At 42.1% G+C, this 16,620-nt stretch overlaps 1 protein-coding gene across 6 annotated transcripts in view; it reads left to right on the top strand.

Annotated features, from left to right (window-relative positions):
- The first annotated feature begins 65 nt into the window (after positions 1–65).
- ASB7 (ankyrin repeat and SOCS box containing 7) overlaps positions 66–16,620 on the top strand; it is a 32,123-nt gene continuing 15,568 nt past the window's right edge. The window contains exons 1-6 of one of the 6 annotated variants that reach the window (XM_039389157.1): positions 67–157; positions 813–909; positions 6,274–6,372; positions 7,696–7,820; positions 9,178–9,253; positions 9,969–10,229. In XM_039389157.1, the coding sequence (XP_039245091.1) occupies positions 10,019–10,229 (211 nt within the window). In that variant the 5' untranslated portion in view covers positions 67–157; positions 813–909; positions 6,274–6,372; ... (1 more) ...; positions 9,178–9,253; positions 9,969–10,018. Of the gene's footprint in view, positions 158–812; positions 910–4,953; positions 5,338–5,384; positions 5,425–6,273; positions 6,373–7,695; positions 7,821–9,177; positions 9,254–9,968; positions 10,230–16,620 lie in introns of those variants that run through there. The other 5 variants (XM_027714798.2, XR_003539566.2, XM_027714796.2 and 2 more) reach the window with 5 other exon arrangements.

Raw genomic sequence — 16,620 nt, 5'->3', positions numbered from 1 at the left:
CGCCGCGAGCCGAGGGGGGCGGCCCGGAGCGAAGTGTCCCCGCTCGGCTCGGCCCCCCCGACCCCCCGCCCGCCGCCGCCGCCAGCGCGGGGGGCGGCCGCGCCCGGGCCCCCCGGCCCGCCCCGCCCCGCCCGGCGCCGCCACACGGGTCACGCAGGTAACCCCGGCTGCCCCTCGCGGCGCGGGGAGCGGGGGTGGGGGGGCGCGACCCCATGGCCTCCCCTCGCCCGCAGCGGGCAGCCCCCGTGCCCGCTCCGTGGGGCCGCCCTCCCCGTGGGGGGGTGCGCGGCCGCCCCGCCGCCCCTGCGAGCCCCCCCCCGGGCGCTCCGGGCCGCCCCCGGGGCTGCCCGCGGAGGGGGGTCCCCGTACCCAGCCCCCGGTGCGGCGGCGGCCGCGGGGCCTTGGGGGCTGCGCTCGGCCGGGTTTTTGTGTGTGTGTGTTTGTGTGTCGTGTGCGAGCGGTGGCGGCTCCCGGAGCGTGAACTCCGGCGAGCACGGCGGCGGTTCGGTTTCCCAGCAGCTCGGCTTTCTGCGTTACTTCCTGTCCCATTCTCCGGCACTTGTCGGTACTTCCATTCCCCGCAGGAGCTGCCTTGACAGGGCAGCTCCTGCCGTTGTTATCCCTCCAACTCCTTCGCATATCCCGGGAGAGTGTCCTCCTTCTCCAGGAGACATCCCGATTTTTGATGGATAACCCGTTTCCCTTCCAAATTTTTGAAGGCTCTTCCTATTGCTTTTGTATTGACCATTTCTGCTTTTCATTCCTCTCTTTTACGTAATTGCGTGGCTCAGCTCTACTTTTATTTTTTTTAGGTTTAAGCTGCCTTAAAGGAGAATTAAAAATTGTGACTCCAAAGAATGAAATAAGACAGAAGAGAGAAAACAGCACTCAGAAAAACCCCCCAGAAAGGTGATGATTCATTTAGACTCTCAGAGTCATCCCTAGACACATGGTTTGGCTGGGATTGGGGCCTCTTGTTGTGTTTTTATGGATTTCAATAGGTAGCATTAGATTTCTTTGTTCTCTTAAAACCTACTTGCTGTTGACCTTTTAAAGTTTGAAAGCTCTGAAGCCCATTTGAAGCACAGTTCCTCTGGTAACACTTCGTAATTTCCTAAAATTAATCTGCAAACGTTATTTTGATTATGAATTTCTACTTAATGTTTTTGTTGTGACTCCATCTCGGTAACGTCACTTAAAATTACTTCGCTCCGGGCTGTTAAAAAGGTCTTTTCTTAAAGCCTTTTCACAGATTTATGGGTTCAACAGTGGATTTGCTTCTGCTTTGATTCTAGAGGCTTTTTTGGGCTGGGTCATTGCGTTCTGTTGGTTTAGTCAGACCCAAGTCCTGCCTGGGTCACTTTTGTGTGTGTTGTAACGGAGCTGCAGGAATTGAAATTCATTTAATTGGGTGGTGCTTGTTTACGAGTGGTTACTTTTTTGGGCTGAGATCACAGAAGGAGATAATGCTGTTAGGTGCTTGAGGGAAATAATGGAAGGAGTCATCCAAACCAATGCTGCTGGTAGGAGGAAGGTTCTGTTTCAGGGGGAGGGCTGTTCTTTGGGAGAATTGCCTGTTTTACGTGGTGAGATGAGGAGATGGGTTCTAAGAGAGAGAGTGGGGGGGTGAGTGATGTCAGTCAGCCTTTTGCTGCATCCTGCTGTTGTGAGCTTCAAATGGTGGAGTTTCTGAGCGTTCTCTTAATGCAGAAGAATACTCAAATCCGTTCTAATCTGTTTCAAATGTAGGTGAGTTGGTTGTTTTGGCACATACACCTTCTGTGTGGGTCCCTCTGGTCTTTGTGGTGTTTTCAGAGATGTCACTGACTGTACCAAAACGTTGGACATTGTTGGCAAACACTATTTTTGAGCATTAGTTGCAGGGGAAGGAGCAGGACCTGTTGCCAACAGTCGTGGTCAAGGCTGGATTATTTTTCCAGTAGAGATGTCTTTAGCATATGATAAAAAGTAGCTGCTACGTGTCAAGGATTAAATAGAAAATCCCTCTGTAACACAAGTGCAAAAAATTCTGGCATTTTGAAAGTACAGAGAAGAAATACTGCATGTTATTTTGATAACACACCACAAACCCACAAGTAATAGTGGAACACGTGGACATGCCCAGTGTGGTTGCAGGAGGGATTTTTGTGCTAATAGGTGGGACAGATGTGCATCACTATGAACTCGCCACTGTATTTATGGCACAGCTGTTTCATCTGAATTTGGTTTATTGTAACTCCCTCTCCACAACCATCCAGTGCATCTCATGCCAGGGCTGGAGCTTCTCCAACAGGGTGCCGAGAAGTCATGAGATCTTTGGGATTTATTCACAAAAGGACGTGTAAGTTTTCATTTGATTCTGGAAGCTCCTTCCTGATGTGAAATGCCAGTGCAGCAAAGTTTGATTCAGATGCAGAGACTGGAACTGAGTTCATAGGAATCATGGAATTAACTTCTGGCAGAAATTTGCACATGGTCAAAACAAGGCTCAGAGTTTAATGTTATGCTGAAGTCCTGCTCTTGATCTCTGGAAGAAATGCAGCACACTGCAAGTATAGACAAAGTTTTAGTCTTCAGGCTGTAGGCTCATTTTGGTTTTGTTTTGCCTGAGTTCTAAACCCTTAAAGGTGATGTGCTGTTTGAGAGACAGTTTTCCATTCTTCCAGCAGTGCTTATAGAATGATATTATCCCAGTGAAAATCTTGCTTTATCCACTGAAGACATCCCACAGATTTTTGTCCACTTGTATTCTTCTAGGCTGTATGAAATAGAAATACATATCAAATACAGAGAACGTTGCATGACACAAACTCTGTAAGCAGCTCTCAGTTTGTTCATCAGCCATGCTTTGAGTATTAGTGCTGAAGTGACTGCTTTGATGTGGTTTGGACTGGCCATTGGTTCCTGCCTCTGTCATTCTATGCAATATTGGTGTTTGGGTTCTTTAATGATAGAAAGTCATGGTAAAGTACCTAAATCTTAGTCATTAGCGCTTAATACAAATTATTATTTTTAAGGCTAAGCTTTCATCTGACTTCTACAGTTTAAAACTTAATAGCAACAGCACTGTAAGTTGGAGGATAATTTGTATTTTTTGCTTGCTACAAGAGGATCTCCAAGCTCCCTGCAGTTTGTCAGTGCACATCTTGAGGGAGGAGGCTCTGGCTTTGTGAACTCGATGCAGCATTCTCTCCTGAAAAAGATCCCTAAGGCCTTGCTTTAGCATTAGCATTGAGGTCCTGGATTTGGAAGGAATTGCAGGATTTTACTCACTGGGCTCTGCTCCTGGTGAAGCTTGCCAGTGTATGGGTGAGGATGGTTAATAGCTGGTGTGCTTTCTGAGGGTGAGCTTTCCTTCAGGTTTGCAGTCCTGTAGGTACATGAGCTGGGTGGTTTCTCTGGTTCTCCATCAGGCCCAGAAGTCAGACCTCCCAACCTGTCTGTGAAATGGATAATCATTGGTAAAAGGACACCTCTGTGCTTTGGTTACACCCACCTGCAGAAAACACAACAGCTGCTTATTAGTATGTAACACCACCATCCACCCTGCTGCAAACACCTGAAGCTGGTGGGGGACTTGCAGATTAACTCTTCTGGTTATTTTAAATTTAGTGTGTCCAAGCTAGGAGATGGCATCACAGGAGCTCTGAGGAGAAACGTGTAACTTTTAATGACAGCTTGTGAAGAGTGAAGGCTTCTTGCCTTTGAAGTAGCAGTTCCTCTGTGATGTTTTGGATTCATGCACTGTTAACTCATTGCTTTCAGACCCAGCAATTCCCATGTGTTGCTTGGTGATTTTCATCTCAGCCACTCAGATACCTCGCTTGATGTCTGTCTGGGGTGTAGCTTGGAACATTTAATAGAAAATATATTCAGGGTTCTAAGGCTCTGGGAAATTTTAATATTTCACATGTTATTTGCAAACTTCATGATTGTGATATGAGAATGCAAATAATAACATAATTGTTTGCCTTATTCTCTTGTCCGAAGAGCTCCTGATATAGGAGGCTGAGTGACAGATGAAGGTGTGTTTAGTTTCTTTGTCAAACGTGTATTGACCATTTTTAAAATGCCTTTTGAGTGAGAACACATTCAGCTTGTTCAGGTTTTGAAATGGGTGGGAGAAGTGAGTTGTGAGACTAATGAAGGCTGATGTGATTATCCTTATTCCACAGGGCTTTCTTTTTCCTTTTATTTATTTGATTTAAATGTCTTGGAATGCTTCAACCACAGGCAACTCAGATCTACACTGATTAGGTCTATGCCAGATACTAAATGTCCTTTGTAATGGTGCACTTTCCTTGTTGTACAGAGTTAGGCTGACATCAGGAAATTATGGTCCTTATTCAGCTCTTGGGTGTGTAATCTCAGGATTTAGGAGTCAGGTTTGTCTGTCAGGGCATCTCAATGAGCAAAATGCTGCATTTCAAGGTCTTGCTTTTGGTAGCAACCTTTAACTTTCTTTAAAGTAAGTACATACATATGTTGGAATAAATTTTCCACATGATGTTTGCAGTGACTTTAAAGAAGTGACACATCGATGTAGAAAAGTCTAAGATCTCTTTGACAACATGAGACATTATCAATAGATAATGAAGATGTTTGTCTTATTTTTATTTAGTGCTGCTTCTACTATAATTATTAGTATTTTAAGCAAACTTTGTTTAGTCATTGAGTCAGAGAGCTTTACTTTTACTAAATATGACTTCTTTTTATTAAAGTTGCAGATCTTACTCTTGCCATATGCAGCTAATTTTCCTTTGGGGGGAAAAAGCTTGTTACTTTTTTAGTGGAGCAATCTGTTACCTTGTCTGTAGTCTGTGAAGTCAGTGCAATTCTAATTTGCATCAGCTAATAAAAAATGTGTGGGTTTTAAAGTGAAAATCATGCAAAAATTTAGAAGAAAAAAAAAGGTGAACGACTGATCATCTATGCGAAAAAAACAAGGCTAGAAATGTGATCAAATTAGGTCATGGCAGTGCAGTTTTGTGCAGGGCTGGGAGCATATCTGAAGACCTTGTATTGCTTTATCTTGGGAAGCAAAGCTCTTGGAAAATGCGCATAAGAGGGATGAAAAGAGCTTTTTTTCATCCCCTTCTTTGAGGCACCGTCAGGAAAGCACGATTTCATGTTGCATTAAGTGGCAGAAATTTTAACTTCAGCTAAAAGCTGCACAGTTCATGTAACTGTTCTGGTTGCAGGAGAAAGGAGTCACAGTTGGGTTTGTGTGATCTGCTGTACAATTAAGTGTTTAATGGGTTTATTGTTTGTTATATTGCAGTGCTCACGCAGGACAAGGGGCCTGTCACTAAAGGCTGCAGCCAAAGGAAACGAAAGGTCAGAGAGAGGTGTACAAAGAATTAATGAAATAACACTGAGTCCAGGCTGTGAGAAATGATCTGGGACTGATCCTGTTAAGTGCAGGTGACAAGGAAGGAGGATAAGGAGGGTTAGTCTGACGGAGGAATCTGGGTAGGGATCGTAGCTGGTGTTGGGTAAACCCTGATACTAAAAGGGTAGTTTTTATATATGAAGAAAAGGGTGAAGATTTTTGAGGTGGTGGCATGTTGCTTGTATGGTGAAGGTGTCTTTAGCTGTTCATGAAACACAGCTGGTGTCAGCTTGAGCTGTCGCATGGGGGAGAGGACACTGGCTGGTGGCACCAAAATCCAGCTGAAGGACAGGAGTCAATGCTCTGTGTGCTCAGGTTTTATTCTTTGGATAGGGAAGCAGAGATGGGGGGGAGATTTTAAAAGAAAATCAAAACCTTTAGAAAAAAAAAAACCAAACAAATAAACCAACAAAACAACTAAAATCCCTCAAAACCAAACAAAAATATCGCAAAAATGGTTTGGGAAGAACTAAGTGGATCCTGAATGTTTTTCCTGGCATCTGACTCCCGCAGGGAGAGGTTGAGCAGTCAGGCAGAAATACCTACTGTAACCTTTGCATCCATTCTTGTTCCATCCAGGAGCAGATATATGTAATCCTTACAGAAGAGTTTAGACCATTCCTTCAAGGTTTGCTCCAGAGAGGAAGCCCATCTCTCGTTTCTCTTGGCTCCCAAAACATATTCTCTGCAGCCTTTTCCTCATGTGGCAGAAGCAAACTCTCCCTACCCCAACCTCTGGAGGACTCCTTAATAATGGAAGAAAACCCACTTCAGGGTCTCTTCTGACTTAACTGCATTAAATTGTGGCATTTTAGCATGACTACAAAATGAAACTCTCACTTTTATTCTTTGCAACTAATAAGAAATATCATTTTTTTAAGGGGTAGCAGGTTGTTTGACACACATGGGCACAGGAGATTATGAACAGTGAAGACAATGAAGAGTGGGACATCCATCAAAGAGTAACAACATCTGATAAGGTAATTCAGGACCACATTGAATTTATCCTGTTGTACTTGCAAAATCAATTAAGTAACTGTTGTTGTCCTCCATTTTCGTGGCACTGTACAATCATTATAACCAAGAATATATAAGTACATTCTTCCCCCCTGTGCTTCATTTAGTTTTTTTCAACTTCCACACAGAAAGCCAATGTGTAACAACCCAAATGCATGCTGTGTTCTGAGTGAGATTGATTGCAGTTGCAAAACATTAAATATTAAATGCCAAAGGGCTACTTCCAGTAGTCCTCCTTCCCTTCTCCAAAGATTGATGTCTTAAATGGGGGTTTGCAAACAGGATTTTTAAATGATCTATGGAGCAGAAGTGAAAATGTTTTCGAAGCTGGTGTGTACCTAAAACTATCCTGAAACCTTTAATGTTATGGTTAAGTGTTCTTGTAATTTGAATTTCATTGCTTACCATAGGGGTGAGATGGAAGAGTGGGTATTTACAGAAACTGTGCAAGTGATAAAAGGAGCTGCCTGACTTTGTCTTCTGTTTTGTATGTTTTAGTACTTATGTACTTTAGTACCAGCTAATTTGAATAAGCTCTGCTAGTCACATGCAACATATGGGGCCAATGCCAATTTTTTATAATGCTGCATTACAAATATACCCACCAGCTGAGAAGTGTGAGAGAGAGAGAGCTTTGCTTTTTCTTAACCAACTGTCTTCATGGAGAGTTGCAGGGGGGATGCTGCTACCCCCTTAAATGAGAAACCCCATTTCACTTCATCTCTTTAGTCATCCCACCTCCTTCCGTAGCATTTTGTGCAACTGTCCTGACCTTGATTTTCAGGATCACATGAGGTCTTGTAAGTATTAGTCCTTTACAAAAAAAGGACTGTAAAAATGGCAGCAGAAAGTTTGTCTGTATTAACTTTTGAACAGATATTCTCAGTTTGAGGAAAAACCAGATATTGTAGATAATCAGAAATTAGGGCTAAAGGGACACAGTCTGAATTATTATTTTTTAAGGCTTTCCCATGACATTATCAGTTAGGCTCTACAGTCAGTTTTCACCTGCAAATCCAAAGAAAGATCTGATTCTTATGGCTGGAATTTCATTAACAGTGCTGTTAGTGGTGTGATACAGAATCAAGGCAAGCTTGCTGTCCTGTAGGTGAGCATGTTCTGAAGTGCTAATTGGAGTTTAGAAAAGAGCTTAGCAAAAGCTTATTAGAGTCAATAGAAATACTTCCATTGCTATCAGATTAACCAAGTTTGATTTTTGGAATATGCTGCAAAAGCTGACCTGGTGAGTTAGCAGTTGCTGCTTTGTAAATCCCCTTTCCTTCCAGTCTCAGATAATGAAGTTCACACTGTAAAACAAAACAAAGCCAGTTCCTGAGCCATGTAAAACATATGGAGCTGAAAAGTCTTCTTTAATAACCCTGTGCTGAAGTAGTGATTGTTGCCATACATGGTAAGTTGGAGCATTTATAAATGTCAAAGACAGGCATTTGCTGTGTGTCATTTCCATATTTGCAGTGTAAGTAGGGTCACTGGAGCTACCTGTTAATTATGAGTTTATATCTCTCCAAAAAGCAGATAAATAACTTCTCTGCCGTGGGCACGACGAGGTTATAGAAGAGCAAATCCAGAGCTGTGTCTTTATCTGCAGAGATGGCAGTGATTGATGTCTTCACTTTTCTCTTGTCTGTGTGTATATCTGGATCCCAGGAAAACAAGTGCCCAGTGGGATATGGGGAGTTGATTGCAGTGTCTTTTGAGTGACCTGTGGATCACGAGGATCTGGAAATCCTTAGGATATTTATGTAAAGGAAGGTTTAGGTGATGGTGTGGGTTGACATCCTAATACACCAAGCTTATTGGAAATTTTAAGTTTTGTCTTTAGGACTTTCCTTTGTAGTTTAATCTTGATTAACTTTGCAGGAGTTTAAATACATTCCTCTTTTTAATCTTCCAGTTCTGTGTTAATGTCCATTGCAACAGGTCTTGAATATTCTGAGTCTCCTATTGCTCAACATTGCCTTTCCCATACCTTGCTTTTATTCTTTCTTCTCATATTCCTTTCCATTCTAGGACTATGGGATATAGTACACAATGTATGTGAAAATGTAAACACTTTGTGTACTGTGGAAGAATCCCTAAATACCTGTTTTTTTCTTGTCCCCAAGTAGAGCTGCAGGTGGGGACTTTTCAAACAGAGCATGGAATATAGTCCTTCCCTCTTTCCCAATGTGTCCTTGTTTCTAGGCTCTTTCACAATGGCTATTTTAGATAACCTTTTGGCCCAGCTCTCATGCTCTGTATCATGGTAATTATAAATTGAATAGTTCTGGTACCTGTTCTCATGATGTTTGCCAGGGCTGTAGTAACTGCACTTAGGTGTTTTCAGGTCTCATATATTATCTTTGTGTTTGACTTTTGCAATGTAAAAGTTCTTTGCAGCCTTTATATACTAAGTAAGAAGTGCACAAGCCAGAATACAGACTGTAGACACTAATTAAAAAAAAAAGAAGGGTTGGAAAGGGAAACAATAAAATTAAAGTTTTCAGTCTGAACATCAGTGTTACTAATATTCACGTGCAGTAGGTCACAGGATTATATTAGCAAGATAAAATTATTTTCACTGAAGCTTAGAGGGGATGCATTTCTAGAAAAATAATATCCTAGTTCAGTTGCAGTAGCAGTGGAGTGCTGTTTCATGCAACAGTTTGAATCATCCATTCAACCAGTATCTCTAGAGTTAGTGACACAGATGTTGTGATTTTCATATGATTGTTAACTTATGGAGATTTGTCATTTTGTTATTGCAGGTGCTTTTTGTTACTGTAGGTGCTTTCACTGTGAAATGCTGTCATTTCTGAAGAAAATGTTGACTATTTATGATGTGTGAGTGTCCTTTTCTTTTGCAGTTCGGTGATGTGACCCATGTACTGTGATTTCCTAATAACAGATTGTTTGGGTTTTACCCTGTGTGTGACGTGACTTTGGTCAGAATATAGAGAGAATTCTTAACATTGCATTTTATTACAGAGTCACAGAATCACCTGGGTTGGAAAAGACCTCTGAGATCATTGAATCCAACCTTGACCCAACACCACCTTGTCACCCAGCCCATGGCACTGATGCCTCATCCAATCTGTCCTTAAACACCTCCAGGCATGGTGACTCCACCCCCTCCCTGGGCAGCCCATTCCAATGGCTGATCATTCCCTCTGTAAAGAATTTCTTCCTGATGTCCAACCTAAACCTCCCCTGGTGCAGTTTAAGGCTGTGCCCTCTTGTCCTACTGCTGGTTACCTGGGAGCAGAGCCTGATCCCCATCCGGGTACACCCTCCTGTCAGGGAGTTGTGGAGAGTGAGAAGGTCTCCCCTGAGCCTCCTCCTCTCCAGGCTGAACCCCCCCAGCTCCCTCAGCTGCTCCTCACAGCACTTGTGCTCCAGTCCCTTCACCAGCTCTGTCGCCCTTCTTTGAACACGCTCCAGCAGCTCAATGTCCTTCCTGAACTGAGGGGCCCAGAGCGGGACACAGCCCTGACTTATTTCCAAGATACCTCTTTCCTTGTCCCAATCCTAATTTCTTCACGCTTCCTATTGCTCCAAGGTGACCAGTGTGCCCTCATGAGGCTCCTGTAGAAGCCAGATCCAGCTAGGATGTTACACCATCACTGCCGCAGGAACCCTGAGCTACAGGAAGAGTTGCAGATCCAGGCTGCGGTGGCCGCCGGCGATGTCCACACCGTGCGCAAGATGCTGGAGCAGGGATACTCTCCCAACGGCCGGGATGCCAACGGCTGGACTTTGCTTCATTTCTCTGCAGCGAGAGGGAAGGAGAGATGTGTCCGTGTTTTCCTTGAACATGGAGGTGAGTCGCCCGGGGAGAAAAATCTTCATGTCCGACTCACTGCTTTCCATCCCAGTTTTCACTGTAGGACTCCCCAGCACTGATGAGATACCAGACTGCTGATTATTTCTTGTAATTATTTTGTTCTTTGCAGAAGTGATTCATCTCTGTTTACTTCTGATGCACACTCTGAATGAAGCCATAGATTAGCTTTATATCTTAATACCTTGCCTTTTTATCCCCCACCTCTCTAGAATTGCCTAGGAATTGTTAAAAGAATGAATAAGCGTTATGAAAATAGGGCAGAAGGGCTCATTATAAAATTAAATGCGCTCACAGCACTCCCTCCAAGCTTTTCTTCTCTGGTAGGGGGTATTTTTAGAAGAAGGCAGGTCCTTGAAATGAAATCTTAGGGAAGTTTGTTTCAGAATTCCAAAGCAAGTTTAGCAAGTTGGATTAAAGATGAAGTTTCCCCTATGCTTTTTAATAGAGCTTACTAAACTTTATAGAAACAGTGCTCTGTGCAAGGACTTTAGTGCCAGCTCATCCAGATGAGTTTACAGATCTCCTGCATCCATCCATGTTGTAGCTTTATTTCAAGAACTCATGGAGTTTTATTGGTTTAAGTGATACTCATGTGGATGATGATTTTTATCGCTCAGGTGGTACAGTCAGAATTTCTTACTGCTTTATCATCTTACAGGGCTGCCTAAAGTTTTAGAAATGGATAGTTTTAATCTTTGAATGTGATACTGGAGAGGAAAAGTACAAATCAGTAGATATTCTCCACATTCTGATTGGTGCTCTTAAAGAACAGCATCCTCCAGCTCAGCACTGTTCTTACCAAATGAATTCTGAACTGAGATGTTTTCAGTCCCAAGGAAACTGAAATTATCTCTTTGATTCTTTGTGTATCTGAGGCCATATGGGCCCCTTTTTTCTGTCACAGTGTTTGTCAGCTGCTTGGATCACCCTGAAAATGGAATGGGGCATTAATAGGCTGTGGTAGTGACACAACTAGTGGTTTGTTCCTTCAGAGCAGTGGTGAAATACAACCTGAGCAACTGGACCCTGTGGATATACCTACTACAGATTGTAACCACATAGAAAGGGCAAACCCTCATGTCCTTATTGGAAAGGGGGGAAAAAATTCTACTTTTTAACTGTAATATATGTGGATAATCTCAAGCCTTCAGTTTGATAATTCAGAAATTTAAGGCTGTAAGTCAGATATCTTGCTTTTTACTTTTTATCTGTACATTTAAAGATGATTAGAAAAACCCTTCTATATTCCTATGTATTTTCATTTTATGGGTGTAGATACTACATAGCTGCTGATGCAGTGTTTTGTTGTTATTTTTGTTGTTACTCTCTCCTACATGAAGCACCAGCTGAATGTGATGCCTCATGAAAACTGCCTGTAATGAAACACCCTTGTCCTGAAGCAGCACAGAGTTGAATCACCAGGATGAGAAAGTTGAGTAACAAATAGTGTGAGGGTTAGTCATCTACAGCAGCTTTCCTGTAGCTGAGCCTCACTTCTGAAAATTGGCACTGCTTTGTGCCTTGCCTTGTTTTCCCTCAAAACAGAGGCATAAAAATAATGAGTATTTAAAACATAATCATGTCAGAAATGAGTTAATAAGCAGTGAGTGAGTTGACTCTTGCAAGCTGAGTTAATCACACCAGCCTCATTAGGGAGAGGTTTGTGTCTACCTTTCCTCACATGGCCTCTATTTTTCTCCCTCTGAAGTGGATTATTTTGCTGTTGGTGCTTAATCCCTTGCCAAAAAGATATTGGGGTGAAGGAAAAAGTAGTTTTCTGCTGTGAATCTTATGGTAAAGAGAATACTGAACTGACGATGTATTAGTAATAAATAGATACTGAGGGGGAGTGTGTGGAGTTCTGGAAGAAAGAGAGAATTGAGGTGCTAGTGGGAAAGAAGTGGTAGTTATGGATGTCCAAAGGGATGGTGAAGCTTAGCAGAACAGGGAATATTTTCACAGGCCAGGACTGGGAAAACCACTCTGTTGTTGCTGAGGGTGGAGTGCTGTGCCTCAGATCTGAGGTGCTGGAAGATTGTTACCAACACAGCCTTGCATGGGAGTGGGATGGAGATGGAGTTTGGCTAATAAAGGCTGAGAAGGAATCTGGTCACTGACCTGGAATTAAAAGGTGGATTCTTATGGGAGTCGTGACCTGGCTGCCTCCTGCTTTTGCTTTTTCTCTTCTCTTCCATCACTGCTCAGCAGCAAAGAAAAGAGCCAGAGGACAGTGCTGTGCATCAGATTGGCTGATTTGAGTGGAGGTGGTGGAACAGGAGGAAGCTTTTTATTATCTCCTGAGCAAAGAGACACAAATAGATGGAGAAAATGCTGAAAAAACCAGTCCAGACTAAAGGATGAAGCCAGCAGAAATACCAACTAGATACAGAGGTGATAGGTCAGATTGTAAATATTCTTTAGGAATGGATAAAATGCAGAAAGTTCATCGTAACCATGGAAAAACTTAGTTCTTATGAAAAATAGTGAATTTGACTTCCTTAGTGTATTTGTCTCGTTGGAATAAAGTAAAGATTCCATGAAGCCAGCTCTTCCCATCCAGGGAAACAATCTGGAGCCACAAACCTCAGCAGGAGAGCAACACAAAAGTAGGGAGCACAGTTTTTAGTAATCTTGGAATTTGTATAACAAGCCTTTTTCCCCTTTAGTGTAATTTTTTAATTTTCAGTCTGACATACAGAGACAGACACTGGAAAACAACTATGTTTTATTAATTCCCAACCCCCACTGTTAATGTTGCAACAAGCTAAAGTTAAAAGTGTGCAGTGAGCTGTCCCTTGGTGATGTTTTCCCAGTACAAACTGAGCAGGACAGTTCCTGGTTGCTCATATTAAAGTGAAGAAAGGATCCACTAAAGCTCCTGGAAATTGAAGAGTAAAAGAAAGAAGTAGCCTAAGAACCCTTTTTATTTATTTTTAGTCTTGGCTTCGAGGTATCTAAATTTTAGTGAGGTCAAGCAGAATCTGGGAGGATCTAGAGAACAGCAAATGCTCACCCCCCTAAGCTCCTGAAGTGTTTCTGTCTCTGAGCAGTAATGCTTTCCTGGACAGCTTTTATATCAGTGTTACCTCAGGAAATTCAAAGCAGAAGCTACATGTAGCCGTGTTTCTAAACCTTGTGGTCAGAATTAAGCCTCAGTTGGGGGAAATAAGCTTGAAATAATATAAAGTAGTCTATGAAGCCAGAGCTTTGCTTTCTTGGCTTCCTGAATTAGACTGGGATAGAGTGACCTCAGGAAGATGTCAAGAAAGAGGGGAAACTGTCCCAGCTTTGAAACTGTAAAATATTAGACTCTTGTTTAGGAAACTATATATCCTCTAGATTGTAGTGCTGGAAAAGAATTTCATTAACAGTAGAGTTTAAGTTACTAGTTTAGGTGCCCAACTTTAACCTGAAATAAAATAATCTGAGTATCATTCAGTGTTGCAAATTTTCCATCTCAAGTGAGCTTTATTGCAGTAATTGGTACCCTTGGTGAGCAGTTCAAGGTTTCTGCCATTGTATTATGTCTGATATTTAAGAACTTTAGAAGTGACCAAATACAGTTTTAGATTCTGCTCTCCCCAAATTAATGGGAAGCTTGGAAGGAAATAATTGTTTGACAGTCGTGGTGGAGACAAGATATGCTGGCAAGTGCTGGCTTAATCCCTTTTTAGCTAAATATACTCATTCCAGGTAATTTTTTTACCCCTCTGCAGATTCTAAAAAGTGAGATGAGAGTCATTCCCAATTAATTTTTACCACACTTGTGTTCCAGGGGGAGAGACTTACTTTACAACATGGTACCTTTTAAAAAACCCAGCAAAACCCCCCACAACAATCCAGGTTCCTTAGGCAACATCAGCTTTGTGGTGTTATTTTTACTAAGACAGAGTCTGAAAGGATGGAGTTTGTGTGCAACTTAATGCAGGTCCAAACTTGTGAAATTCGAAAGTTTTCCAGGAGGTGGCAGCAGGACATTGATGGAACAGCAACAGCCGTTTTGAGCTTGTTCAAATCCTTTCCCTAATCCCGGGGCAGGCTGGCACTGTTGGCTCACTGGAAGTCCATAATCATAATGGGAATTACAGTATTTTTTCACGAGGTTTTTCAAACGGATTTGTTTTTGGAAGGTTGTTTGCGTTGCCTGGTTGCCCAACTGAGAGGCTTTTTTTCCCCTGTCCTTGCTGAGACACCTCTCAGTGGTTTGTTTGCTTTAATTGTCAAAGCCAGTGATGTTTTGGGAGTAGGGAAAGCGTGCAAGGGCTTAAAACAATAGGTAAAGGGCATCTTTATGTTGCAAGGGGATTGTTTGGCTTGGGGTACAAGTGGTATAAAAATGCATCTACATGCACACACAAAAGTTGGGGCATATCTGCTTGAACTGGGAAATGGCATTGACTGAACTTGGGGCAGTGTCCTACATTTGGGGTAGAAATGATTGACTTGCATTCCCTGTGCTGCATGGGAGCAAGGAGGCACAAGATGAATATTATTTCTATTAAAAAACTTCTTTTTTGGTGGAAAATGGCCCTGACTGCTGCTGTGTCCTTTCCTTTATGTCCATCTTCCTCCCTAATTCTCAGAATGTGTTACCCCTCTGCACCTTAACCCTCGTGCTCGTGCTGCCCCCTTTATTTATCACCACTCAGAAGATAATGTAGGATGGTCTGAGCAGTGTGAAGAGAGAGACCCTGGGAGCAGCAAGCATCACTTTGAAATAGTATCCTTGTCTTTAGTGAGTGTGTGGGTTGTGCTGATTCTTTGCTGTACTTTGGACACCGTCACGGGGCAGGTGAGGAACCACCTGTTCATTCCCTGACTGCATTTTCCTGCCCAGCATCCATTGCTTCAGCCCAGGTTGGTGTGACTTTACAGGGCACTCAAAGTTGTCACAGAAGACTAGGAAAGCTGCCACCAGAGAAAGACTAAACTTTCCTTAATCTACCTCTTGCTATTTCTGTGTTTATTCCTATTCTATGCACTAGAGGCAGTTCTCACATCTTATTTCTCTCTGTGGTCAGGCTGTATTAGTATTTATGTTGGATTTTTTTTTGTTTGTTTGTTTGTTTTCTTCCCCTCAGACTTCACTTTACATTTAAAAATATCCTTGAAGTTGCCTGATCACCTTTGCAGCTGTATTTTCAACTGGTTCTTGCCAGCTTTTTTATTTTGGTGTGATGTCTATCTCAGGGTTATCTGGGTATGATCACAGTAGGTTGGGAAGCTTATTCCTGTTTTGTGTTAGCACCTTTGTGTGTTCAGGTGTGTTCAGACTAAGGTAGCCTGCAGTTAATATTGTGTTGTGATCTTAGAGCAGGTCTGCTGGCATCTTGTGCAGATGGTATCTAACTTAGGTTGGGAAGGTGTTCAAACTTCCAAAAGCAGCATCTACAGATGATGGAAGGAAAAACTTCCCAACCTGACTTGTTCTCTGGGCTGAGAAATGGCACCTTGCCTTGGGTAATTAATTAGTTACTTGCTGTACAAGTTTGGGTGTCCTGAGGAAATTAAGTAAATTGATTTATTTTAATTTTTAAAATCATAAATCACTCTGAGTTTTTGTGCTGTGTTAAGGGGAAATAAATCTGTGTAATTACCTGTGTTCTGCACTAGTGTGCACACCTTTCAGAAGTGGGTGCTTACATTCTCGTAAAAAAAAATAAATCTTAAATTTTTGTGAAACTGTATATTCAGAACAAATTCTGAACAGATTCATCATCTCCAAAAACAGACTTTATCAAGATAATCTAAAATAACATATATCCTACATGCTTTGGAAATCCTGCAGACCACAGAGAAACATTTTACCTAATACAGCATTACACCCTAAAAACAATACCGGGCTGCCAGACCACAAAACATCCGCAATTTGGGACAGCAGATGTTTCTACACATGCTTCTTTTTAAGACCAAGAAGCAACACAGGGGAAAATAAAAAAGCTGAATATTGAGAAAGAAATGTAATATTGTAGAGCTGGAGGAAAACTGGATGGACAGGGAGATTTGAGTAATTAGCCTAAGAGTTGTGAGGAAGATGTGGAAAAGTATTTGTGAAACGGAAGCATATGGATATGAAAGAAAAAGTCTTTTGTGTGTGTGTGTAAATAATATTAAGTAAAATTTTAACTTTGTCTTAAAAATAGAACAAAAAAATCCTGTCATGCTATGCCTAAAAAGAGGGAAAAGCAAAGAGTTCTGCCTCGTATTCTTGTAACCTTTATTTCATGAAGGACTGCTTTTTCTAGCTCAAACGATTTGAATCACTTCTGCTTAAATCTTTTGCACATTCCATGTCCATTTAGACTTTTGCTTTAAAAGGGGAATAATTTAAAACAACTTTGTTCAAGTGGGCTTTTGCAGGACTGCT

This window comes from Pipra filicauda, unplaced genomic scaffold, assembly GCF_003945595.2.
Source record: "Pipra filicauda isolate LSUMZ 115617 unplaced genomic scaffold, ASM394559v2 scaffold70_size2993248_pilon, whole genome shotgun sequence".
Taxonomy (NCBI): domain Eukaryota; kingdom Metazoa; phylum Chordata; class Aves; order Passeriformes; family Pipridae; genus Pipra; species Pipra filicauda.
This window is presented reverse-complemented; position numbering and strand designations above follow the sequence as displayed.